This window comes from Clytia hemisphaerica, unplaced genomic scaffold (assembly GCF_902728285.1).
Source record: "Clytia hemisphaerica strain Z4C2 unplaced genomic scaffold, Clytia hemisphaerica genome assembly, whole genome shotgun sequence".
NCBI lineage: Eukaryota > Metazoa > Cnidaria > Hydrozoa > Leptothecata > Clytiidae > Clytia > Clytia hemisphaerica.
The window spans coordinates 647,478-675,058 of NW_027104154.1; the positions used below are offsets into that span (position 1 = coordinate 647,478).

General features: G+C 35.7%; 1 protein-coding gene across 1 annotated transcript; it reads right to left on the reverse strand.

Annotated features, from left to right (window-relative positions):
• Nucleotides 1–4,537: 4,537 nt before the first annotated feature.
• On the reverse strand, nt 4,538–9,967 carry LOC136814068 (uncharacterized). Its single transcript, XM_067070566.1, has 4 exons — nt 8,429–9,967; nt 7,692–8,250; nt 6,512–7,552; nt 4,538–6,381 (listed from the first exon to the last, which is right to left on the reverse strand). Exons 1-4 carry the CDS (start codon nt 9,965–9,967, stop codon nt 4,745–4,747), a joined length of 4,776 nt encoding a protein of 1,591 aa, XP_066926667.1. The 3' UTR covers nt 4,538–4,744.
• Nucleotides 9,968–27,581: the final 17,614 nt, after the last annotated feature.

A 27,581-nucleotide genomic window follows, 5' to 3' on the forward strand; every position in this document is an offset into this window, starting at 1 on the left:
CTCTTCCCTGGCCATGGTTTTAGGTTTAAACAATTTGTTTATTTTGTTTTAGCAATTCTAAAAAGAGCAAATTATGTCTTCTACCCCTTAAAACCCACAAAACAGTTTTTCGTTAATAAATTTTCATTAAAAAGTTATTTTGACCTCAATTTTTTTCAAGATTCTTTCAAGTAATGTTTGTTATATAGTTATGGCCCAATTTAGTAATTGTATTTGTTTTAAGGCAACCAAAAATTCAAAAAACCCCTTAAAAACTACAAATTGTCACGGGCGTTTATGACTCACGTAGTAAAGATGTTGGATTTTGAATGGAAAATTTCATTTATGTAGTTCATTAACATGCTAGGATTTCATTGCTAAGTGGATAGTTAAATTTTTAAGGAATTTATACCCATTTTACATTTATATGTGTGTTTATTTAGGAAAAAAATATGTAAATTACAATGGTTAAACCAGAATTCAAATTACGAGTTAAGAAAAGGCTGTTAGGTGTATCTGGCAAGCCCAATTGTAAAGCAGAGGCTATTGTAAAGAGAAAGAATATAAATCAGAAGGAGCTTCAAATAGAGGAGGCAGTCAAATGGTGCAAAGAAAATACGAGAAAAGGTCATTCAGCATTGAAAACTGGCATGTTTCCTCGGATTAAAGACAGAAGCACCATTGATCGGAAACAAAGTGAACAGCAAAAAGGAGCATCTTCGGGTTTTGACACCAGCTGAAGAAAGATCAATTGTCGAGTTTGTGAAAAACAAAAACTGATGTCATCAAGGGGTATGCAGAAAAGAAGTGACGACGCTCATTGTTGATGTTTTAAAAATCAGGGAACATTGTAATTCCAAGCTTCGTGGAGGTCGTAAATTTATCAAGCTGTCTTCGAATGCAAAACGTGTTATCAAGAAACAAGAGTGAGTATGCATTATATCAATCTAAAGCTTAGAAAAATCATTTGTTGCAAAATAAGAGTGTGCCTGTGATTGTATATCTGTATCAGTAAATATCAAATTAGTAACAAACTAGCCGTCACCCGGCGTCGCACCCGCCGAGTAGAGTGTTGTTGAACACATCAAAAGCCCTTTGGATGGTGGCGGAGGGTAAAAATATCTGATTTGTATATTGTAAGCCCAAAGAACGAAATATTACCACTTTTCACTGATCAAAACTCGGAAAACCGCATATTTCATGTTTGGTGACGTCATTTTAGCCCTAAGTGACGTCATCGAAAGGGTAATAAACTTTTCACTTCACTGAAATCAATTTGTCATTTATCCAAAAGATTCTCTTGATGATTTTCGATCCAATGAGGGGTCAACCATTGCTTAAATCCTACTCAAACTCAAGATATTGTATTTTTCCGTTTTTGATGACGTCATCGGACCCAAAAAGCCTCAATTTGAATATATTTATTTTTGAAAATCTCTATATACCCACCCTAACCCCTCCCAACTAATTCCACGTAAAATATCCGATCAAATGAGGGGTCAGCCATTTCCTAACTCCTATCCAATCTCGAGATATCGGATTTTTCCTGTTTTGATGACGTCATCAACTGAAAACGCCTAAAAATTCAGCCAAATCTCAAAGTCACACTCAAGCCATATAAACCCTTCCATCTTATTCTCCATAAAATTCTGCATTCAATGAGGGGTCAACGACCTCCCAACTCCTTTTCAAACTCGAGATATCGCATTTTGAAGTTTTTCCAAAATCTGTGACGTCAATGGGTCCCTTTACCCCTAATGTTGTCAACGGTCAATTCGCGAATTTCGGAATTTTTGCGGTCAACGGGTAGCTTATGCCCCAAGGGTCCCAAAAAACCCAAAAACGTCAATTATTTCCACGGGAAAGTGGGTTTTTAAATTTGCGAAAGATTTGCACTGCAACGACTTCTTCACAAAAACGCTAATTTTCACACTCTTCCCCTGACCACTTTCGCTTTCGTTTTCAACCACCCACCCAACCATCCAACCAATAAATCGGTCACGTAACTCTCGAACCCCCATCTCAAAAATCCATAATGGCCCCCCACAGCTCAATACGAATTAGACTTTTAGTATATAGACTAGCCGTCACCCGGCGTCGCACCCGCCGAGTAGAGTGTTGTTGAACACATCAAAAGCCCTTTGGATGGTGAGGGAGGGTATAATAAGATTGAATTTTAAGCCGAAAAAACGAAATATTACCACTTATCAACGATCGAAGCTTGAAAAATCGCATATTTTATGTTTGGTGACATCATTTGGGACCTAAGTGACGTCATCGAAAGGGTAATAAACTTTTCACTCCACTGAAAGTATTTCTTCATTGACTGAAAAGATTCTCTTGATGATTTCCGATCCAATGAGGGGTCAACCATTGCTTAAGTCCTTATCAAACTCGAGATATTGTATTTTTAAGGTTTTGATGACGTCATCGGACCCAAAAAGCCTCAATTTAAATATATTTATTTTTGAAAGTATCTATATACCCACTCTTACCCCTCCCAACTTATTCTCCATTAAATTTCCGATCCAATGAGGGGTCAACGACCTCCCAACACCTATCCAATCTCGAGATATCGCATTTTTGCTGTTTTGATGACGTCATCAACTGAAAACGCCTAAAAATTCAGCCAAATTTCAAAGTCGCACTCAAGCCATATAAACTCTCCCATCTTATTCCCCATAAAAATATCGATCCAATGAGGGGTCACCGACCTCCCAACTCCTTTTCAAACTCGAGATATCGCATTTTGAAGTTTTTCCCAAATCTGTGACGTCATTGAGTCCCTTTACCCCTAATGTTGTCAACGGTCAGTTCGCGAATTTTGAAATTTTTGCGGTCAACGGGTACCTTGTGCCTCAAGGGTCCCAAAAAACCCAAAAACGTCAATTATTTCCACGGGAAAGTGGGTTTTTAAATTTGCGAAAGATTTGCACTGCAACGACTTCTTCACAAAAACGCTAATTTCCACACTCTTCCCCTGACCACTTTCGCTTTCGTTTTCAACCACCCACCCAACCATCCAACCAAAAAATCGGTCACGTAACTCTCGAACCCCCATCTCAAAAATCCATAATGGCCCCCTCACGGCTCACTCACATTCTACGTTTAGTAATATAGACATATTTATTATTAAAACACTAGGCGTGGTCAATCGTTTTGGCAAAGATGGGAGGCTGAACATTGCGACTTAGTGTTGAAGAGGCAAGGCGATCAATAGAGCATTGAATTACACAAGAGAAATGGCTGAATCACATTTGGGTAAGAAGTTTAGAAATTACAAAATAAAATAAAAAACTTTGTTCTCCAAGTCAAAAAACGCAATGGAAAGTTCATTCATTAAAAATTAATAATAATAATTGAATGGGAAATAGCTATAAAGATAAAGTATAAGGTATAAACATATTAAATATATAATATTGTTTACTGTATAATACATACAATTTGTCTTGGAGTAGCCCCTAGGCTGCACTGTACTTGCATTGCCTAGCTAAATGTCAATACGGCTGATCTAAGTCAATACAACTCCAGTATTACTGACTTTTCTGTACAGAATCCGTTCGCTTTCAAGGCTATGTTATAAAACTCTAAGCATGCCTGATTTAGTGACTAATGGCATAAAGGCACATAACAATATATCTTTTGGATAATAGTAGGGGGAAATTTGTTCGTTTTTTTGACGTCGCTCGAATTTTTTAGTCAAAGCACTTGTTATACATTTTTGGAAAGTACAACTATAGAGGAGTCTGAATTTCATAGGTGCCAATTTTTTATCGGACACTAGTGTATTTTACAGACCAGAACAAAAAATGTCCGAAAATCACTAAATTTGCGATATTTCAACAACTATTGACGTTAACAACCTGAAACTTTGCACAAACATGCACCATCATCAAACCCATTATTGTGCAAAATTTCATATCTGTAACTTGAGTGTGTGATATTTTACAGACCAAAAACGATTTTCACATTTTGGTCCGTAAAATAGCCAATTATCGTTCATTTTTTTCAAAATTTTGTTTTTGACAAGAACTTGACAAGATGTAACTATGGTGAAAATTTGAAGTAATTTACTTCACTACATCAAAAGTTAAAGCCCGGTCAGTAAAATCTAATTTTACACACTGACACAGTGCAGAAGGGGGTCAAAAGCTGTGTTGTATGGTAAGTAAAGCGAGAGATTGGATTCAAACGAAGCACTAAACCATTCAAGTATTATACATTTTTGGAAAGTACAGTAACTAAGGAATCAATGTTTAATAGGTGCCATTGTTTTGGTCTGTGGGGTATTTTACAGACCAGATTAAAAATGAGCAGAAAATCACAAAAATCACAATAACTCAAAAACTATAGATAATAACGTAATGAAATTTTGTACAAGTACGTGCAACTGTAAAATATAACTTTCAGAGAAATTTCACATCTTTAACTTCAGGCATTAGTAATTTACAGACCAGAATCGAAATTTAGCTTCTGGTCTTCAAAATAGCCATATTTCGACAAATCTTTTCAAAAAGTTTATATTTTTTAGAAAGCCACAAAATCTGAAAACCTGGTTACAATTTGGTGATCATTTTTCAAGTGATTCAGAATTAATGGCTTGGTCAGTAAAATATAGCTCAATGCTAATCCTAATCTCAAAGCATTTAAAGCAAACGAGAAAATCGCCAATATGAAATACTTTCAGGATTCCCAACGTAAAGCAAGGCCTAGTTTGTACAAACATTATGCTACAAAGTGAAGTAAATGTGCAAATTTTGAATCTTTAAGATTCTAAATCATCGTCAATATCATGTGAATCTAAACCATTATTAATATTGTTTTCACAGTCTGAACATTGGCACATTTCAGAGCATTTCAGTCCATTTTTATGGCATTTACAACGCCTATCGACGCACTTGGTAGTTTTGCATGCACAAACTGTTAGTTGGATAATCGATTTAGGTGCAGGGAGCAATGCAGTTGTCACTGGTTCGAACAGGTCATCGTCAACAACATCGTTCCAACCATAGTTTGTCGGGTCAGGTAGCGATTGAGATGAAATATGCGACTGCTTCCACACCGTAACCGTATAGTGACATCGAAGAATTTTCTGTCGGAGTGCCTCTGATGTTGGCGGTAATTTTGATGAGTCGGCCTGTTGTTTCGTAAACATTCTCCATCGAAGATCTGAAAGATTCTTAACCTCTTTTGGTACCTTGTTTCGGCAGTAGAGACGTACTACAAACATCTCAAGAGATTCAAATGTCGAAGGTGACAAATCGGTGCTGCCAAGATCGGCAAATGCTTTCAATTCGTCTTCTGGAAGTGATGAGTATATCTCCCAACAAGAAGATTTTGTATAGCCAAGGAATTTTCCTGTTTGATCACATCCAGACATTGCATGGAACCCTAACAATCCTTTGCAAATCTCTGGGGATAACCTTTCGTGGATTTCGCGAAGCACAAATTCTTTGTTGATGGTTTTAAAGATGGTGGTACTTGATATACGATCGAAGTAGTGAAGGAGAATAAGCAAAACGTCGGTGTCTGAACAAAGAATGACCAGCTCTATGAAGTCCTTTCTTGCTGACGCATCGATTGCGTGTAGGACGATTGCAGTATCTGCTTCTTCGTGGTTGTATATGAACAATTCTTGATTAAGATCAGGGATATTTGAGAAGACGGTTTCCTTGAAAACAATAACAAAATCTTTCACCAAATGCTCACTCAGCTTTAAGCTTAAATATTGAGTTAGTTCTTGTTTGGTTTCGATTGAGCTTAAGAATTCCTTGGTGCTAAGATGCTCGATTCGCGTGGAATCAGTTACCTTGTAATGCACCGAGGAACATCCTTTGGTACGGTTTGCTCTTGTGCTGTTTTTCAGAGATTTAGATCTATATTCATCAAAAATGATTCGAACTTCGTCAAAGTCGGCTGTGTCGTTGTCGATTATTTCAATAAAAGAACTTGCAAAGTCAGCACAGCTCCTGATATTCCTCTTCTTAATATCGACTCTGTTTACTACCGCCATTCCATCCACGATAGCCACCTTTCGTACTACTTCTTCCAAATCACTTTCAGGTTGGTCGGGCTGTTCTACCATATCCATGCGTTCATCGGTTTTGTCGTCTTGAAGTTTGTACAGCTCGTCAGCGATGACCGATTTATCTTTCGTTGGGTGTAATGTTCCATCAGGAAAGAATAATGAGGGCGGAGTGACGGTAAATTCGTATTTCCCGAGACATTCACGCAAGTCAATATCCGGCCTTGATCGTGATGCGACCAGCAACCTATTCATGAGTTTCCTCTCTTCTCTGATTGTAAACTGTTGATTGTCGATTGTAACTGTTGATGATTTATTGTTAGAGACGAAGGTTCCAAGCTTTTGCTTCTTTATTGTATCCCATATTGATCCATCTCCTTAAATTTGAAAATCAAACATTAGAGAATATACCCCTATTAATTAAAAAAAAGTCTGAAAAGAAAATTATTATGGAAAAAGCAAGAAGCGAGCGTTGAGATAAATGTTAAGGTGAATCTTTAAATGTACCTTCGAGCTTTTCTGTTAAAAACGATCGGTATCGACTTTGACCGATTTCTTCAATTTGGATCAAGGATTTCGATATCTTTACAGGAAGAACTTTCTTGGTCAAGATATTGAACACATCACCACCGTCACCAAAACTATCTGCTTCCGTGTTATCTTCATTTGATTGATTTGGCGTTGTTTCTTTTGTGCTAAATACCACTTCATGCTCATCCAAAACGCGTGAAATCTTCTCTGTATTTGAGCTGACTCTCACATTCTTCGAACCAGACAATTGGTAATGCTCATCTCTTTTACGAGCACCATCTTCTTCGATGCCAAAAGTTTCACAAAATGTTTCGACCAAATTTCCCATCTCTGCTGTAGTTAAGAAATACTCGTCCAAGGCTTGTTGGTTGTGAGCGATTCCTCGTATTCCTCCAATAACTTTGAGCGCTCTGTTCTCTTGTTCTATACCGTGATCTGCACCGATTGAGCTGAATGGAACGTGCGACTTGTTGATGCAAAACCCTCCATTAGAAAGAAGCTCCCATGTTTCTTTGTCAGCTTTTTCAAGAGCGAACATTTGTGATAGATACACCGGTGTCATTCTTGCGTAGTTTAGCATGTCAAAAGCAAAAAAATAGGGACACAAGGAATGTAACGTTTGTAAGTGGAGGTTCCACAGTTGATCCCGCGATGCACGAATGAACAGGAGAAGTACTTCAAAAAGACGCATGAAACTTCTCATGTACTTTGACTGATTGACGAGTGTGGTATCAAAATCCTTTTGAAGTTTGGCGAAATCGATTTTCGTCAGCACGTCTTGGATAGAATCGTGGGCTTTTTCAATTTTGATCTTGTTGGATGATGAATACGCCGAGACTTCCGAGATGGAATGAACAACTACTGCTCGAAGGTCCCGTTCAATTGCTTGGTTTTTGTTGATGAAGCAATCCATGTAACGCGAGAAGATTGCCAGGTAGAGAGCGAAGTATGCTTCGAGCGATCGGTAAAGATGTTTCCCATCTTTGATCTGGTCGACTGTTGGTAAACCATATATTCCTGAACAAAATTTATAGAAAAAAATGTTCCGACTAAATAACAGATTATTTTAACAAGATTTTAAGTTTGGGCGAGAAAGTCGATTTTGGGCTATTTAAGTGAATATTGAAGTATTAAGAGGATGTTTCAGCAAACTTACCAGCTTCATGGAAGGCTTTGTCCAGACCACTCCCATCAATCAACTTGCCAAGACATTTCAGAACACAGAACACAACGTGAAGCTCCCCGATACGGAAGACGAAAAAATTGTCAATGTCGACTCGTTCTTGTAATCTGATTGCTTTTATGTACAGCTGTAGGTCGAATGAGATGATAGTTTTTCCGTTCTTGTAGATCCGCTTCCTTACTTTCTCGGCTTCTTTGATAGCTGCATACAAGTTGTTCCAATCAGTTGGACTTCCATTAATAATCGGTAGCATCGACACAGTTGTTATTGCTTTTCCTTTGCTGACAAGAGAGTTGTAGGCAGCCCAAGTAGGTACGGCTTTTCCCAACGTAGGCGATAACATTTTTAAGACAAACCAGACAGTGTCGTTCATTTTGTTCAAATTGATGATAGATTTGTTTTCGACGCATTTTGTGTAGCTTGGGAACTTCCTTGAAGACTTTGCTGGTTCAAGACAAGTGTAGGTATAAGCTTTCAACTTCAACTTTTCACAACCAATTGATTTCCGGTCGAATCTCTCTTGCATGACGGGCTGAAGTGTAAGATACAAATATTTTAAAAAATTCGATCAACAAATTACCATGATCATGAATTCAATTTAAGAGCTGACATATGTCATATTTAAAAGTCAACTTTACTGTGTTTGATCCATATATAAATCTTTATGATTCTGAGGACATTTGAAAACATTTTTCGCAAACTTTATTTACCTCTAATTTTGTTTTCCTTTGATAAACAACGATGGCAGTGCCATGGTGTTGACGTTTTCCATCTGGTGTGTCGATTTTCAGATCCGAGTTGTCGATGGCGAACCAACAGGGCAAATCCTCCATGATGTTTAACGGGATAAACACGCCATCATTCACAAAATATCGTTTCAATACTGATTGAGCGATATGTTCTTTGATATCAAGAACCTTCTTGTAACTTGCGCTCATATTCAAGTCCGAAAGAAAATCCACCAGCTTCTTACTCCGTGTTGCGTGGTAAAAAGCTATGCCAGAGCCAACGTTTAATGGAGTTTCGATCATAGATGACAGCGTTTGATTTTGTTGTAACAAATGATAGTTCGTTTGACGGGTAGTTTTAACATTTTGCGCTATGAATTGAGACGTTACTTTCAGTATATTTTCCATCTCTCGAGTTGTCTGTAGTTTAGTGATTTTTGAAGACAAAGGACCAAATAAGATCCATTTTAAGAGAACCATTAGTGTAGTCGGTGGCTTGTATGACTTAAAGTCTCCAGTAAACTCCCAACTGTTTTCGAGGACTTCATGTCGAATACTCTTTGCTATCTTCAGCAGTGATTTCATGTCCTTAGCTGTAGTGATGTCGTCGTATGTATTTGATGGCAAATCGTCAACTGTTAAGTTGGTTGACAATTGTTCTGGCTTCGATGGATTCTTATCTTTTACGAACACAATTTCATCAATGTTTTTAGCAATTAGCGATTTCAAATATTTCTTCCGATCACCGGGAGCGATTTCAGCAGATTCGCCGTTTTCCAAAAGAATATGTTCATAGGCAGAATTGACATCGTTCATATTGATCAGCTTTTTTTGGTTTGGTCTCACATTTAGTCTAACGTAGTTCAAGAGTTCGATGTTAGAGATAACTTCCATTTTTTCGTGATTCCCAGGGTTTGAGTTTGCCTTGGCTTTTCTTTTAGCAGAGTTCCAACATAAATGATGGTATAGAACATCGTTAGCTACACCATCCCAAGCACAGTTAATTGCGTTTAGTCGACGAAAGAATGCCTTATCTTCTAAACTTTTACCTACGGAGAGCATATTATCACCAGTTGAAAGATACATCACTTTGTGTAGCATTTCATCTCGATCCTGTTGGCATATGATGCATCGTTTTTTGTCAAACGGTTCACTCATGGACCTTGTTTTCACACGATCATTACTTTCCACATTCACCACAGAAGGTCTCCCAACTTTTCTCTTCACAACAGAAGGGTTTCCAGCTTCAACTGAGGATGATAATCTTTTTCGTGCGCGTTCTACTTTCTCATGATGAGTATAATCCTTATAACACGAACTGTGATAGACACAACCATTATCCAATAAAGTTTTAGCAGTTTGATCTTTTGTGCGTTCAACAAATTCTCCAACGGCATCTTCTTTATGTTCATACCTTTCTCGTGAACGATCAAGTAGTTTCTCAAAGGATTCAAGTTTTGGTTTCAAAACAAACTTATCACTTTTAGTGCTTTGCTTCTTGCATATAACACAATTTTCCATCTTTGATTTCTATATCTTTTTATGTTTTACATCTGAAAGAAAGAAGCATGTTATTTCACTTGGCAAAATTATACTTCGCTAAACACAAATTATTATTAACATAAAGATATAAGCTAAGCTTGTATTTAGAAATGTATTTTACTGACCAAGCCATAAATTTTGACCCAGCTGAAAAAGGGTCACCAAATTGTAACCAGTTTTCAGACTCTTGTAGGCTTTCTAAAAAATATAAATTTTTTGAAAAGATTTGTCGAAATATGGCTATTTTGAAGACCAGAAGCTAAATTTCGATTCTGGTCTGTAAATTACTAATGCCTGAAGTTAAAGATGTGAAATTTCTCTGAAAGTTATATTTTACAGTTGCACGTACTTGTACAAAATTTCATTACGTTATTATCTATAGTTTTTGAGTTATTGTGATTTTTGTGATTTTCTGCTCATTTTTAATCTGGTCTGTAAAATACCCCACAGACCAAAACAATGGCACCTATTGAACATCGATTCCTTAGTTACTGTACTTTCCAAAAATGTATAATACTTGAATGGTTTAGTGCTTCGTTTGAATCCAATCTCTCGCTTTACTTACCATACAACACAGCTTTTGACCCCCTTCTGCACTGTGTCAGTGTGTAAAATTAGATTTTACTGACCGGGCTGTAACTTTTGATGTAGTGAAGTAAATTACTTCAAATTTTCACCATAGTTACATCTTGTCAAGTTCTTGTCAAAAACAAAATTTTGAAAAAAAATGAACGATAATTGGCTATTTTACGGACCAAAATGTGAAAATCGTTTTTGGTCTGTAAAATATCACACACTCAAGTTACAGATATGAAATTTTGCACAATGGTGGGTTTGATGATGGTGCATGTCTGTGCAAAGTTTCAGGTTGTTAACGTTAATAGTTGTTGAAATATTGCAAATTTAGTGATTTTCGGACATTTTTTGTTCTGGTCTGTAAAATACACTAGTGTCCGATAAAAAATTGGCACCTATAAAATTCGGACTCCTCTATAGTTGTACTTTCCAAAAATGTATAACAAGTGCTTTGACTAAAAAATTCGAGCGATTTTACAAATTTCCCCCTACTATAAGACTAAATCTATTTTCATTATAGATTTTTTGGCGGAAGAGCTTATTTCTTGTGGGATTTTCACAAATGCTGAAAAAACTCAAGCTTGGTGTATGGACTGGAGACATAGACACGACAAGGGTTTTCAACCATGATGAGACGCCCCAATTTATTAACTATGGGGTGGATGCCACTCAATCTGGTCTAGCGTATGCAGCTCGTGAATCTTGCAAGAAAATGATTAGGGAAAATCGTGAATCTGTAACAATATGCCCAGTAGTTTCCCTGGCAGGTATGTGGGCTATTTCTCATCTTTCCTCTCATTTTAATTGATCTCAGTACTCTACTTTCTTCTCACTTTTAGAAGTTTGCCTTTCAATTTTCCTCTTTTCTATACCCAAACTTAAAAATCAGTAATCTGAAAATTCATGCCAATCCTTCGTTTACTAAATTATCTAACCGATTATTAAGATTTATTAGTGTGTGTCCTATGTCTAATAAAAATTAGTTTTCTTTAATAAAGCTGAAACTATAGAAAAGTAGAGAACTTCTTAAACATTGATATAATTTGTTTTAGGCAAGATGGCTGTCACACAAGTGCTCTTCTCTGGCAAAGGCATAACAAGTCACATGGCTCCAAAGACAACTGTTGAGAAGATTAAAAATCTTATAATATCTTGTACTGAAAGAGGGAGCCGAGACAACCAATCCCTTCTTGACTGTTACAAAAAGTTTGATAGATTTCTCACAGAGGAGCACATTCAGCGACCTGTTGTCATGCTCGCAGATGGCCACAGTTAAAGGTTCGATTTTAAGGTTCTTCAATTTTTGAGAGAACACCAAATCAACTTATTTATCACTCCACCAGACACCACTGGGGTGACCCAATTACTTGACCAACATCCCAACCAGAGTCTCCATAGGGAGCACAATAAGAAACGAGATGAACTATTTCCTGGTTTCCAGACAATCAATCGTGAAGGGTTTATGACTATCTTAGGAGAAATGTGGGACAAGTGGGCTCCTGAAGAAACAATTCTGAATGCTGCAAAATGTGTTGGTATCTCGAAAGTGGGTCCAAACGTTGAGGATATGCAACAAGACAAATTTCAACAAGCATCAAACATCATGAATCGTGATTCCGAAGCAGCTGGCCCCAGCACCCCAAAGAAAATGAGAACTCGCGCTGCAACTACTCCCACATCCACCTCCAAACAACCAACAACCCCTGCATCCATGTCCAAACTTGCAAAATCAAAACATAAATATGGAACTGCAGAGTATTGGAAGTTTATGTGCGCGCAATATCAGGAAATTCTCAAGGATGGATATGAAAGAGGCTTGCAATTAGAAAAAATTCCTGGACTTCTGACCGTTAAGAGGGTTAAGCCCAAGGAGTTAAATAAAACAAAAAATACTCGAGTTACCAATGTTCATGGCTCAATGGAAGCTCAAGATATATTGAGCAAGGTTGAAGCTATTGAGAAGGAAAAGAAGGAGAGGAAAGCACAAAAGGAGGAGAGGCATCAACAGAGAAATAATCAAAAGGAACTGTTTTTCAAATGCAAAACAAAGTGCATGTGTAAAGGTGTTTGTGCGGCTATTGGGCTAAAGCAATGCCCAGTCTGCAGTGAGGTTAAGAAGTCTGTTTGCGGTAAAGCAGCCTGTCAAATCAATGGGTTGAAACCAGTCATGATCTTAGTTAACTCAAAGTCAAAGACTGGTACTTATGATGAATTTGATAATGGTGATGAAGAGAGTGAAGGGGACGAAGGTGACAAAATTAATGAAGACGAGGGAAATGAATCAGAAGAGGAGAGTGCTTCTAATGTGAATGAAAGGAAAGTGAAGACACTATCTGACAAATTGCTCCAAACGTGGTATAGCCTTTCTCCACCAACAAAGGAGAAAGATATTGTCAGGAAGTGGTTTGTGGAAATTATGTATTGGGCGGTTAATTAAACGCTTTCTGGATGATGAAGATGGCAAAGTGACTGCAATCGAATTAAGCTGTATAAAGCCGAGGGTTGGTTTGACCACAGTCATGGAGGAAACTCCCTCCCACCTCCCTGATATTGCAATCTTCAAGGTTGAGAATATTATTGATGGTCCAATCAGAGCTTCGCCATTAAGAGGAAAAAAATGGGACATTCAAGATTATGACTCAATTTTTTCTTATTTCCAAGAAGTTTCAAAGCTTGATAGATTAGCTTTTAAGAACATGTCATTTTAGTTTCAAGTGATTTTTCTAGTTTATGGAAATGTTTGCTCTGTTGTGTTTTTTTACAATATTCCATTTATCAAGTTAAAATTGGGTTACACTTTTTATTGTTGACTTAACTTTCCGTATTAAGGTTTCCAAACTTGGTACCCCTTAAATCCTACAAAAATCTGTCACAACTTCAAAGGCGGTTTATTTTTGTTAGTGATTATATTTCAGAAAAACTATTTTATTTTCAGATGCAGGTATATTATAGGTATTTAAAAAGTATGGGTTGTATGGACTTAGTCAAAGCAAACCAGAAAAACACGATTTTTGCAACGAAAATAAATGGCATGTTTTTCTATACAGCCCTTTTTCTACATTTTGGTAATATAGAAAGCAGCTATTTTTGGTATTTTCTGAAAGGTTATTCATAAGAGGCCTCAAAAAGTTGCATTACAGAACTTCTCGTCAATTCAAAAATTTTGTAAGGCATCAAATACAACTTTGTGGGTTTTAAGGGGTATGTGTTTTTAAGGGATATCCACTGGTACCGAAATTAATGCCAATGAATACCAGATGATAACTAAGGACATAAAAACCAAAATAAAGCCAAACAAAAAAAAACGATAAGAACTCCTGGTTTCTACTAAAAAACAATAAAATCTGTGAAATTTTAAAGTTAAACAATGATGAAACAATGACAGCTACCTTATATGCCTTTACAAAAGCAAGGTCATATTTAAGGATCCCTTGGATTCTAAGCTGTTGTACATATGTTTTCTGCCAAAATCGTTGAAATTTAAAAAGGTTAATCAGTCGAGTACTATTGCAAATTGGGAGAAATGCGGGTATTTCGCTCAAATAGGATGAATTATCCTAAATAAGATAAAATCGATAGCTTAGTTAGGAGAAATAGAAGAAAAAGTTGATTTTCTGAACAAATTCAGAGATACGCGTCTTTATTACTCTCTAAATCAATTGTGCTCATACAGAAGATCATTTTAAACCAAAAGTTAGCTTCTTATCAGCGCGGAGTGAAAAAATATAAGCATTTATCCTATTTTGGATAAAATGTACTAAATAAGAGAAATAGTATTTTTGTTTACTCTCTTTCCCGTAATAAAAAAGGTTTGAGTGGACGAAAAGTGTCGACAGCGTTCAATCGTGTCTGTTACAATTACTGTTTAATACATCTTAATTTCTATATCTTCAAAACATGAGTCAAGTTTAACATATGAAGTGTTTCAAGAAGCCAATTTGGAAGATATTGTTCAGCACAACCGATTCAGGTTCGACAATAATCTCCGTATAAAGCCCTTTTTAGGGTTTTATTCTACAGTCAATGGGTATCATCACTTTCACGTGAGACCCTACTCATGCAGGATGACTATGAGAGAACCAGAAAACAATTATGGCCCAAAGGCGATCAAAATCCTGAATGAAGATGGTACATTTGTTGGAAGGATGCCAGCGACATGCTGCCGCATTGTAACCAAGTACATCGATCTTGGCCATATAATTAAAACCAGTGTTTACTGGAAAAATGATAAATGGCAACATGGACCCTCCATTGATTTTGGTGATGGCCCTAAACTCGTTTCTTTTTATGCTTTCGAGTGCGAATCCGTCCAGAAGAGAAACGAACTCGCAGAAGAACTGATGAATAAATTAATTGCCGTTGAAGAAGCTCACGTCCCTTGAACAGTATAGCGTATATCATTGATGTTTTGTTTTGCACTTATTAGAATTATACAAAGTAATATAACACTTTGCCTACTTTGATTATTTTAGCAGAATCCATGTACAAATTTATCTCCATCTAGTATGCAATCTATAGTCTGCGAGTAATAAACAGTTTTTTCTTGACTACAAGATTTTCTTAGTCCTATTTTTTTTCTACATCTCCAGCTGAAACTTTGCTCGTTTGGAGGACAGGATATGACTTTTCTCGGACTATTTGCAAGCGTTTTACAGTGTCCCTTTTCGAATTCGAATTCTCATCAACAGAATATCCATTTTTTTCGAATTACAAAGACTGATAATAAGAAGTTCGAATCAGGGAGAGTTTACTCAATTCTTTACAAAAAAGAAGTATAAAATATCAGTTACTTAATTTCAACTTCTCTTCTACAGAAAAAAGTAAAAAAAAACAACATAGAAATAGAATGGAACAAGAAACATTAGAAGAAATCGAAGAAACACCTTTTGTTTATGATGAAAATCTCAAAAGTATCCAATTCGCGACTCTAATAAGAAACACTCTACGAAAGAAGAAACCCTGGCCAATGGTAAAAAAACAAGAGGAAGGGCTGAAGGATATATAACAAATCCGTCTAAGCGATCAGATGCCAGACATTAAAGGAAAAACGGTATTGATTTGTTTATGTAATACAATAAACCATAAACAAATTAAAATAATAATCAGATTACAAAATTGACAATTGCCTATATACTGTATGAATCTAGCGACAATAGAACTTAAAATAGTTTTTAAAATGATAAAATATCCTGAGGTGGGTACTAGGGCAAAATGTAAATATATTGTGGTACACATTTTTTTTAATAAGCAACCGAGTTGCTAAGGGCTCAGGCCTCAAAATTGCCCAAAAAATAAGCAACTTGCTTAGCAACCCTGAGGCCTCAAATTCAAATTAGCAAGTTTTTTCCTCGACAATAAAGAATATCTTTGACACAACTTTAAAAGAAAGCCTTGAAAATCTTTGAAAAGTACCTCTACTGCCCATTCAAAATTGAAGAATTGTTGAAAAATGCAAAACGGTGCCTTTCAACCATTTTAAGATTGAAAATTTTTAAGCAACCTTACAAGCAACTTTGGGCCTGGATTTCGAAAAAATCCTTAGCAACTCTAGGCATGACCCGAAAAATGGAGTTGCTTATAAAAAAAAATGTGTAGATCTTGATAGTTCTAGAAGTATAAAACAGCAAGATTTTATTTATTTTTTCTTAGGACTTCTTCTCTCAGCGTATCAATATACGTTTCTCACTGGTGGGAGAGTGTATATTGAATTTGAATACGAAGATGGCAGGAAAAAAAGCAAAGTTACAGAGAGATACAGCTCATCATTGGGTATGATGCACGATAAGAGAATGAAAGAAACCAATGAACAACTTCAGTCTTCCTCATCTACCATCACGTCACCAAGGTCACTTGGCTCGCCTATGTCTCTGGGCTCTCCACTTTCTCTAGGTTCATCTCCTGAATCGACAGATCTACTTGACTTTGGTTCTCAAGTTACACCAGTACACGGAGAACAACCTACCCAAACAAGTACACCAAAGTCCATAATCGTTCAAACAAATGCATCAAATCCGATCGTTCGAACAAATGCACCAACGTCAACCATACAAACAAATACACCAAAGTCCATAATCGTTCGAACAAATGGACCAAATCCGATCGTTCTAGCAAATTCATCAAAAATAAACTCAATTGTTCAAGAAAAATCGATCATTCATTAAAAGCAAATCGATCATTCAAGCAAATTCGATCGTTCAAGCAAATTCGATCGTTCAAGCAAGCTCGTTAAAAGCAAATCCAATCGTTCAGGTCCAAGCAAACTCACCGATCGTTCAGACTAATACATTTAAACCGTATTCATTAATGGCACAAACAAATTCATTCGTACCCATGTCAATTGTTCAAACAAACGCATAAAAAACTATCAAAATAGTTGCAACACATGGACCAAAACCTGTACAACAGTTAGGTCAAAATCAAAAGAATCCCAAGGTTATAATACTAGGACAAACACAACAAGAAAGAAAAACACCTCTGCCTTTTACGAACCATGGTAGTTATTCGTTAAAACCAACGATCACTGATAAATTGTTAAAAGATATTTGCGGAACGTGCGTTTGAGCGGGCGCAGCGCGCTCAAACGCGCGTTCCGCATCCTTTGGCAAGATCTGCGTACGCGGGACGTAAATTTGTATATGTTCGAGAAATGCCACGAAAAGACCCCGAGCAAAGTAGACTTTTCTTTTTTTTATAAAATAAAAGTGTTTTTAAAATTATATCGAGTTTGACTATCCAATCAAGTGCGAGATGTTTGTTTTTGTGTCGTTGCTGCTACTTTCACTTTTGCACACTTGCGAAACAAAGATGGCAGGATCCTGCTGATTTTTTAAGCTGGAAGGCATCATTTGCTTGTAAAATAACGTTGCTGCTGTTCACACTTATTGTAAATTTTACTCGAGTATCATTCTTGAGTTTTTTTACCACTTCCTCTGGGAGAGGAGAGCTGTCCTACCATCCACTTGCTAATGTGACAATGTTGTGTGGCTGTTTTTTTTGTTGTCAACTGAAATTTTCGATAAATCTGTAAATGGTCTGACAGATGGTTGTTTACCTTGTGGCATCCATACTGCATGGCACATTTTTGTGACAATTGATTGTAGTAACCATTCCTATTACATCAATTGATCTCATTGAAAACTATTTTTATGGCTTGGAGATCAAACCAAATATCTGCAACAGTCAAGTCAGATTTAAAGCAACATTTGGATTTCGAAATAATTTGACATTTAGACTTTATAATTTTATTGGAAATGTCATGTCATGGTTAAACTTTACATTCAGCCGAACAATGATTTTTTTGTCATGTTGTCAATACACAGTTCAACGTATTTGAGTAAACGCTTTTACGAACAAGATCATAATACGCCCATCAAATATTGGGTGATTGTGGTCGCAGTAACATTTGTTGAGGAGGTATGCTGCGAAGAACAGACACATTATTTTTTAATGGATCTTAATTTAATGGTCTGTTATTCAACACAACATAAGAAAGACTTTGTTGTAGTTTTAGATCAAGCAAACGCAAACATTATATATATACCAGATTCCCATCAAGATTCAATATTAATATTATGTACCGTAGCTACGTATAAACGCAACACAAGAAGGGGGACAAATTGTGATCATGTTTTGGTGGTACATGGGATGTTTTGTGTGTGACATGTGATGCTTAATGACATTAACTTTTACATGGTTAAGGCAGCAATCAGAAAATACATTCCATTTTATTTTCAATCTATCTTTTTACCGCCAACTGCTCCAACTTGGGACTATCTTACGCAACACCGAACATCCAAAGTCATTTGATTTGAGTTTAATGAACCGCGTATTAAAAAATACACAATAGGCTTTTAAATCGAAATATGAAAAAAATCCGTAGTGGAACACGCGCGAATGTCCGGAACAAATAAGACCAAATTAGTGGCAAAACGATGGACGGTTCGACGTCACTCGCACGGCAAGCTACACACTCGCTATTTGTTAATCCCATTGGGCGGTAGGCGGTTAGGTGGCAGGGGTTCTCTAATTCTCCTTTCAGCGTCCGGTCATTTTGAATTAAAACAAAAGTTAAAAAGGGCGCGCTATCAGTGAATGTTATCGTGACATGTTATGACAGAAAGTATGATTGATAAACTTGGTGGAGTTATCAAAACAAATTTGTTGTCAAAGAGATTTAACAGTAAGTGAAAATACAGGCCAGATATCAACAAGTCCCATGTTGCGTACACTCACCCCAAGTTGTAGCAGTTGACTGTAAGTCAGTAGTAGAAAATTTCAAATTCACTGCTGCTGGTGGTCATTATTCAGTTCAAACACTTTAAATAATTTCCAAATAAAATAAGCTCTTTCACAGCATTTTCCTCAGAATTCTTAAAGATGTTCCAGGCAAAATGAAATGCATGGAAAGGTATCGCTGTCTTATAATATTGGAATGTTTCAAGGGGTTTGAAGTCATTGCATGATTTGCTTTTTTGATTGCATGAATGTATGAAAACTAGTAGTGAATAAATTATAAATTAGTAATATTTTTGTAAAAATGGATTTTATTCTTTACCACTTTTTGTTATGACATCCTAAACTTTCAAAAAGTCTATATTACAATGTCACATTTACTGTAATTTTTTAAAACTAAAGAATCAAAACAATGACAAGAAAGACTACAGTGTTACTAAAACTACACATCAATGTGTTATTGTTTTTATGACTTCATGATTGAAATAGGGTCTTTTTTCACAGGATATGTTTGTTGAGAAATTCTAGAATGATCTTTTAAAACCCATGCTACAATGCTATACTCTTTAGAGTTTTAATTTTTTATTTTTGTTATTTACTTTTGTGGAAAGTTGTATTGAACATATATTCTTGTACTTTTAATCAGGGAGATTTATTTAAAGCTACAAGTATTACAAAATCGAGCACAATAAATGACTTTTTGTCTTCTAATTTTCCAACATCCTCTTCTTTGGCATTATTGTTATGACTCACTAATAAATTCTAGGTTAAATGTAAGGTTTTATTTGTTTATTTTTTAAATTCTGCATTAATTAATAATGGAGTCGATTTCTTGTACATTTTGAGATTTCTTCGCTTTGCGAAAACAGAACGCTCGTTCCGCAACCTCTTTTATGTTGATTCGCCATCAGCCAAACTTTTTCCTGTTAAAAGGGGAGGTGAGCAAAAAGTAAGAGGACCATCAGGACTGCAAAGAAGAAAAGCAAAGAAATAGACTCTGTATATGTACGACTATCATTGTGTTTACAAAACATTTTTCATACCTGAAGCTGGAAAATTTAACTATTACGTAATTATTCTTTGGTTTAAATTTCTTTTGATATTTAACAGTTACACATGTAGGAAACATGACCTATATACATGACGATATACTATACAAAAATCTCAGTTGTTTCTAATCTAAATCAAAATTTGACTACAATTTCATACGTAAGAAGAAATTTATGGTGTAAATGAATGAAAATATTTCTAATGTCCCTAAAGGAAGATAGATCTTCTGGCCTAAGGATCACTTCTGATCCTGATGAAAAATTCTTGATTTTGTACACAATTATTTTCCAATGCAAAATGTTTGTTTTCAAAAATTTTCGTAGTTTCTACACTTTTTAATTTTTTTTTAAAGAGTGAAAAGATTCATATATATTTATATTATATATGAATCTTTTCACTCTTTTAGAGAAACTTTACAGAAGATGGATTGGTCAAAAATTGGAGGTTTTCTCAGGACTATGAATCAAAGACCCTTCATAGTCCTGAGAAAACCTCCAATTTTATTTTTTTTTAATTTTGCTACAATAAAAAACTATTCTATTATAATGCTTAGGCTTAGAGGAGCTTAAAAATATTTTGAGGGTTTTTCCTGAAATTATAAACAGTGCATTCACCTCACAAAGGATAAGTAAAGTTTTAGAGGGTTTGTTCCCTAACCTCCCCATCTCGCTCCCCCAAAAACTGCTTATTTTCTCACATTTTCTCCCACAAAATTTACCATTGTCCTAAATTTTAATATTTATCTTATATTTTATCTTGTATATTTTATATTTTATAATGTATATAGATTTTACATTAGATTAATTATATCCAGTCAACTGTGGCCCTGGAAAATATAGTTTATCACTTCCATCAGAACCAAGAAAATGAAAATTTTGATAATTCTAATAAATTTAAATTTTATCAAAAGTCAAACTGTAAAATTTGAAAGCATTAGTGAGCTTTGATTTTCAGTATCACTCACTAGGAAAAATCTTGATCAAGTCATATTTAATTGACTCAAAAGAAGTTCCATTCATATAAGCTCTCCAATATTCTTTGCGTTTTGATTTAAGATTTGATGTGAGATTTACTAAGTCATCACTCAAAATATCACCATAAATGTTGTACACAGTATCTTTACTTGTGTATTCAAGAAATTGAGACTGTCTTAAAATGGCTCTCCATTCATTAATTTTGTCGCTTAACAGTACAACTCTTGGGTAAGTATCAGTTTCCAAATGTAACAATTTGGATGCATTGGAATAGATGCTATCTAGAGTATCGACTGATCTAGATATACGTTGCCAGGTAGATTTTTAACAATACCTTTCGGAGCCATTAACTTTTGCCGTTGGACTTTTTGCTCCAGCATGAAATCCCCACCCTGGTTTCTGCTATTTACATTGGGAGAAGAGAATGTCAAATTTTCTCTTGTTTGCTGCTCTACTTCTTCAGGCATTGTAGATTTCATTAACAAATCTCTATATTCAATTTCACGATAATAAGGATGATTAAAGCCATAAAACCAATCATTGAAGGCATACCTTCCAGCATTGCTAACATTGGCATCGTTATTGCGGTCACCCACTCGTTGAATGTATACCCCAAGCGCAAAGTCCAACAAATGAAATATAAACTTTAGTGTAGCTTAAGATTGTTCTGACTGTCAATGAACAAATCCTGCAGGAGACAATTCTTCCATGTCTTTTTTATCAGCATACAAACGAATAAGCTCAAGTACTGTACCATGCAAAAAAATTTAAAATGCTTCCCAAGCTCTATGAGTGTCACTACAGCTAATGAACGACGAGTAAGCTAATGTTGAATTGAAGTTGAGTACGTCCTGACCAAGGGGTTCGAAGCATACTTTATCCATAATCTAAAAGTTTAAAATATATAGAAAAACTCATTAGACTTTCTTAAAAATTGCATTAAAAAACAGAACAGAATAAAATACAAAACTCCAAGGTTAATTTATGAAATAATGTATAGTTGAAGGGGTCAAGGATACCAACCCAAGGCTTGAAAACCTAACTTATTTTTTGAAATTTGAAAGTAGTAGACTCCAGCAACCACTCATTTAGGTATCAAAATCAACTTCAAAAGATTCCCTTACTTTTTGAAAAAGGGAACCTAGTTCCTCATTTTGGAATGGATAGCAACTTGACACTTGACTTTTTGAAATTTGAAGAAAATACTAACACAACTGTCGACCCCCTGTGCGGATGGATTAAAACATAGCTTTGATTTAAGCTGCTTTGAAGCTGGTAAATAACTTTTTTAAGCTCTTTAAATACACGCTTTTTTTATAAGAATACCTTCTTCTATAAGAATATCAGGGTGAAAATTGGCCAAATCGTAAGAATACCCTAAGAATACTTCCAGGGTGAGTTTCACATATTTTGATAAGAATATTATTAAATATTCTTTTCTTTTATGTTTTCGAATGTAATTAACGACCTTATTCGATTTGAGACATTCGAATTCTTTTCAAAACAAAAGAAATCTTTTAAAAAGAATCTGTTAAAGAAAAGAACAAATATAAAATAAAACACAAGAATCACATAACAAGTTTGTTAGAACATTAAAAATACATTCAAAAGGCAGTAAAAACTAGAATTCTTTCTTCGTAAAAAGAGACCTTTAAACATGTATGTCGATAATTATTTTGCTGTAAATCTAAGTCATTGTTGAATTTGAAAAATTATTGAAGTTATCACGAAGTTATTTTATAAAAAGCAACATAAAATTGCGCTATCTATCACGCTTTTTTGTCTGCGTGTCCTAGCTGCCTTCCAGGGGGACTATGGTTGCGAGCTGACTTTCGTCCCTGCCCCTCGGACCCTTAGCAGAAAAAGAGGAGAAGAAACAAGGGAAATTGTGTGAATTTTAATTCACTTTTTGGAACTTATTTGACCAAATTTCTATCTTTCTGGGGGCAAAAAGTTGAAATTTTCCTATTTTTCCAATTCTTAGTGGGACTGAAATTTGATTTTCCGATTTTTCAAACTGCCATGTTTCAAAAAAGGCAACATTAAGGCCGGCACATACCCATACCCATACCCTTCTCTTGCCTAAGCACAAGTCATCATATCAGTCTACAGTATTTTACCTTCTTTTAAATCTGACGATCGTGAAGCAGCATTTGAACCAACAAAAGACACTCAACCATCATGTTCAGCACCAATTTTTGATGAAATTGATGCTTCTGATCTCACATATCTCACGCCAAATCAGCCTCGAGAATTTGAATTCCCGAAAAGTTCCTTTGGCCTGAAACAAAGATCGTTCCAACCAGACTGGTTTAGCAATTTCAAATGGCTTCATTACGATCAAACTAAAGATGCTGCTTTTTGCTTCACCTGTGTCAAGGCTTTGAAGAAAAACATGATATCATCCGAGAAATCTGAAAAAGCTTTTACCGAGACCAGCTACCGAAATTGGAAAAAGGCGCTCGAGACTAGGTTAGGTTAGGTTAGGTTTATTTCAAATTGAATAACATAAAGAAAGAAACTATGTTCATAAGTTTTTAACCATTAGTGGCTTTCGTGCTATGTACACTTTGCAAGAAAAATAAATGATTAAAGATCAAAATATTGGTTCCAAGAAAATGAAAATACAAAATATGGAACAGTAAATGTTAACAGAAATAAAAGAGTTAAAATCTAAGGAAAAAATTTATATCAGAAAATGATAAAATATTTAAAAAAAAGAAAAAAAAACAAACAAATAACGAAACAAACAAACAAAAAATCAAATTATGTCAAAATGATAGCAAACAACACAAATACTCCAAATAAGAGAGTAAGAAAGATGAAAATTAAAACGTGAATAAGTACCTAGCTGAGAATTTAAAAAATGTAAGGTCCCTCAATGGACTCCAAGAGTTTTTTTTTGAGATTATCAGTGAAGACTGATTTGGATTGTTCGATGTCAAAAGTGTCAAGGCAATGTATGTTCCAAAATCTGCAGGAGAGAGCTTTGATAGGAAAGTAACGATTAAGATGGTGAATATGCATGCCACCAAGAGCAGCTTGGCGAGTGCCCTGCTCATGGATTTGATTAGCAAGGTCAAAGATTTTAGATAAATTAGGTGGGAGAAGTTTATGTTTTTTTGTTAAAAATTAATTTACAACATTCAAGCTGGTAAAGTTGGTTAATGTGCAAGAAATTGGCTTTAGTTAATTTATGGACGAGATTTTGATTAAGTCTGACATGCAGGTGAGAGGTGAACCCCAGGCTGATATACCATATGAAAGATGCGACTGGATGAAACTAAAATAAAAATTAGAAATGAGAGAATTTGGAATTAAGAACTTGGTTGAATGTAATAAACCAATACCTCTTGATACCTTGAGCTTTACAGCTTTGGTCTGGTGAGACCAGTTTAGTTTATTGTCAATGAGGATACCAAGGTACTTCACCACTTCTTTACATTCAATTTCGATCCCTTGTAACTTCAATGATGGTGGTTCGTCAGCTTTGATAGGACTAAAATAGAGAAAGTTTGATTTAGCAACATTTAAACTAAGTTCGTTTGACACAAGCCAGTCACTTATTTTCGAGAGTTCTGTGTTTGTAGTGTCTGTAAGTGATTTCTTATCCTTATCTTTTAAGAAAAGACAAGTGTCATCAGCGAACTGGACGAATTCAAAAGTTTTAGAGGATTTTAAAATGTCATTGATATATATGATGAACAGAAGGGGGCCAAGGATTGATCCCTGGGGTACACCACAGTTTATAGTTAACGGGTTTGATAAGGAATTTGAAATTTTGACACATTGCTTCCTGTTACTGAGATAGGAACAGAACCAATCGTTTGTAACTCCTCTCACACCATAGTATTTAAGTTTTTGAAGGAGAATCTCATGACTGACTGTGTCAAACGCTTTTGCTAGGTCGAGGAAAATACAACAAGATTTATATTTCTTAGTGAGAGCCAGTATAGCCATGGATGTAGATTTGTTCTTCTGAAAGCCATACTGTGAATTATTAAATATTTTGTGTATAATTTGTTAATAGAGGCTTCTCTAAACATGAATGCAGTGCATCACATAAAGAAGCTACTGAACGTTTGATCACAGCTCCAAAAACTTGCAAGGACATCGGAGGACTTCTCGATGCAAAGTTACCAAAAATAAGGAGACAAGCCGACAGATGCTGCTGAAAGGTATTTATCTGAAAAAGCTAATCAAAATTCAAAAAAAGCGTGTCAAACTAAAAATAAAAAACATTCAAACTGAGCGAGAAATCATTTTCACCAACTTAAGGACAAGTTGACCAACAAAACAAAACAGCAACAAACCTTAAAACCAACAACAATAACAAAATAAAACCAAAGAACCAAAAAGTAACAACCCACAAATAAACAATCTTATAATAGACAAACAATAAAATATAAATCTACAAATTTAGCGTAGAGAAAACCGTTAAGTGAATTTAAAGAAAGTTGAGAAATAAATGGAGTGCGGATAGATGAAGACCAAAGTCTGGCATCAGGTGTGGCCATGAGTAAGCTTGTCCTGCTACTCTAGAGTCACCCGTCATCTAACCAAAGGTTGGAAAGTGTTGATCAAGCACAATCTAGAAAAGAAAAGATTTAGAAAGAAAGACGCATAATCGAAAAGTTTGAAAAGTTGGCACAGAGCCCGGTTCGACCCTTCAATTTGACAAATCGACCCTTCAATTTGACAAATCGACCCTTCAATTTGTCAATTTGACCCTTCAATTTGATGGTCGGCTTGTCAATTTGACAAATCGACCCTTCAATTTGACAAATCGACCCTTCAATTTGACAGCCGGCTTTGATTCGATAAACGTCCCTCCAATTTGATAGTTGATCCTTCGATTCGATAGTCGACTCTTCAATTTGATAGTTCAATCTTCAATTTGATAGTCAACTCGTATATCGATTGAATTAATAATGGCCAATAATTAATTGATGGTACACATTCTAATATTATTTTTACTAGACCCCAGGTTTTTTTGGGTCTTTAATTTGGCTTGTCTGGTCTGTTTATTGTATATATTCGTAAGCTTTGACTACACACCGTTTTTTCTAAAATTTTCTTTTTGATAATAATGGCTCAACTGAGAACACGTGAAGTCTTTTTGAGTTTTGTAGAAGAAAATGTCAACAGAATTTATACAACTTTGGAAGAGAATGAAAATATCAATATTTTGGAGTTTCATCTAGATGGTATAGAACAGTTGATCCATGTCGTGATACAAGGATGTATCGTTTACGGGTTTGAGATAGGAATACTGGATTCACTTCACTCTGCCTGGAGGGCTATGACGCGTTGTATTCGAGACAATCGTGATGAGGAGAGAAACTTGCCAACCTTAGAAAGGACCGGAGAAGTTGGTAGACCACGCGTCAAGGTTTCAGAAGAACAACTTATATTTTTTCTCGAAAATGGTTTTAAACAGGTAGACATTGCGAAGCTTTTTGGTGTTTCTGATCAAACAATACGACGTAGAATGGATGAATTTGGACTGCGTTTCAATAGGTATACTGATATAACGGATGATGAACTAGACACGATGGTGCAAGGAATAACAATGAATTTTCCGAGCTCTGGTATTCGAACAATGAAAGGACACCTTACAGCTAATGGTATCAGAGTTACATGGGAGAGAGTTCGTGCTTCTTTGTGGAGAACAGACCCAGAAGGTATTTTAAATCGATCCATCCATAGGAGGTTGATTCGTCGTCGTGTCTACAATGTACCCGGAACACTTGCATTGTGGCACATAGACGGCAACCACAAATTGATCCGATGGGGATTCGTTGTTCATGGCGGCATTGATGGTTTTTCACGCAAAATTATGTATTTAAAGCGTAACAATAACAATCGAGCAGAATCTGTACAGTCTTTGTTTTTGAAAGCAATTGGTAACTTTGGTTTACCATCACGAGTTAGAGCTGACCAGGGAGTGGAAAATGTTCAAGTAGCAAGATTTATGCTCAACCATGTTTTGCGTGGCCCGGGTCGTAAGAGTTTCATTGCCGGGAAGTCTTGTCATAATCAACGAATAGAACGTCTCTGGAGGGATGTTTTTACTTCGTGTCTATCCACCTATTACACCGCTTTTTGGTACATGGAGAACACCGATATTCTTGATATATCGAATTCTCTTCACATGCAGGTATTACAAATTGTCTTTTTACCAAGAATTAATAGACATCTTGAATTATTCAAATCCGGGTGGGATCAACATTCCCTTTCAAGTGCTGCAAATCGATCGCCAAATCAATTGTGGATTCTAGGTGAAATGAACTATCGACCTATTCAAGAAGATGACTTTGCTGATGATTATTTTGGAGTCGATTTCAATGGACCACTACCAACCGATGATGATAATGATGGAATACATCCAGAGAGAATCCCTGAAATACTTGATCAAGATCAGGTTATACGGATTCTTAACGAACAAAATGTTTTGAGTCCCTCTGATAGTTTTGGAATCGATATTTTTTGCAGATTCTTACAGAGGGCCATAGAAATGACAATTTGATTTTAGTCGCTCGTTTTTTTCGAATATCGGAAGAACTAATTGAGTTGAAATTCAAGTTCAATTCGTTTCAAACTATGGTAGTAATTAGCATACATCGTTATATCACGCATATACGAAATAATTATATAAATATATCTACTTTTATCCATTAAATATTTCCTGCCTCATTATGCCTAGGCAAACGAATTAGTAATAAAAGCTCAGAAACTAGTGGGAAATTGGGGGCGCCATT

What these genes read in the sequence shown, in the direction of transcription:
- LOC136814068 (XM_067070566.1), bottom strand. Translation starts at nt 9,967, where the DNA reads ATGGAAAATTGTGTTATATGCAAGAAGCAAAGCACTAAAAGTGATAAG. An exon ending in CAAAGCCTTCCATGAAGCTG is followed by an intron (nt 7,553 to 7,691) that starts GTAAGTTTGCTG and finishes AATTTTGTTCAG; the next exon opens with GAATATATGGTTTACCAACA. An exon ending in TTTAACAGAAAAGCTCGAAG is followed by an intron (nt 6,382 to 6,511) that starts GTACATTTAAAG and finishes TTCAAATTTAAG; the next exon opens with GAGATGGATCAATATGGGAT.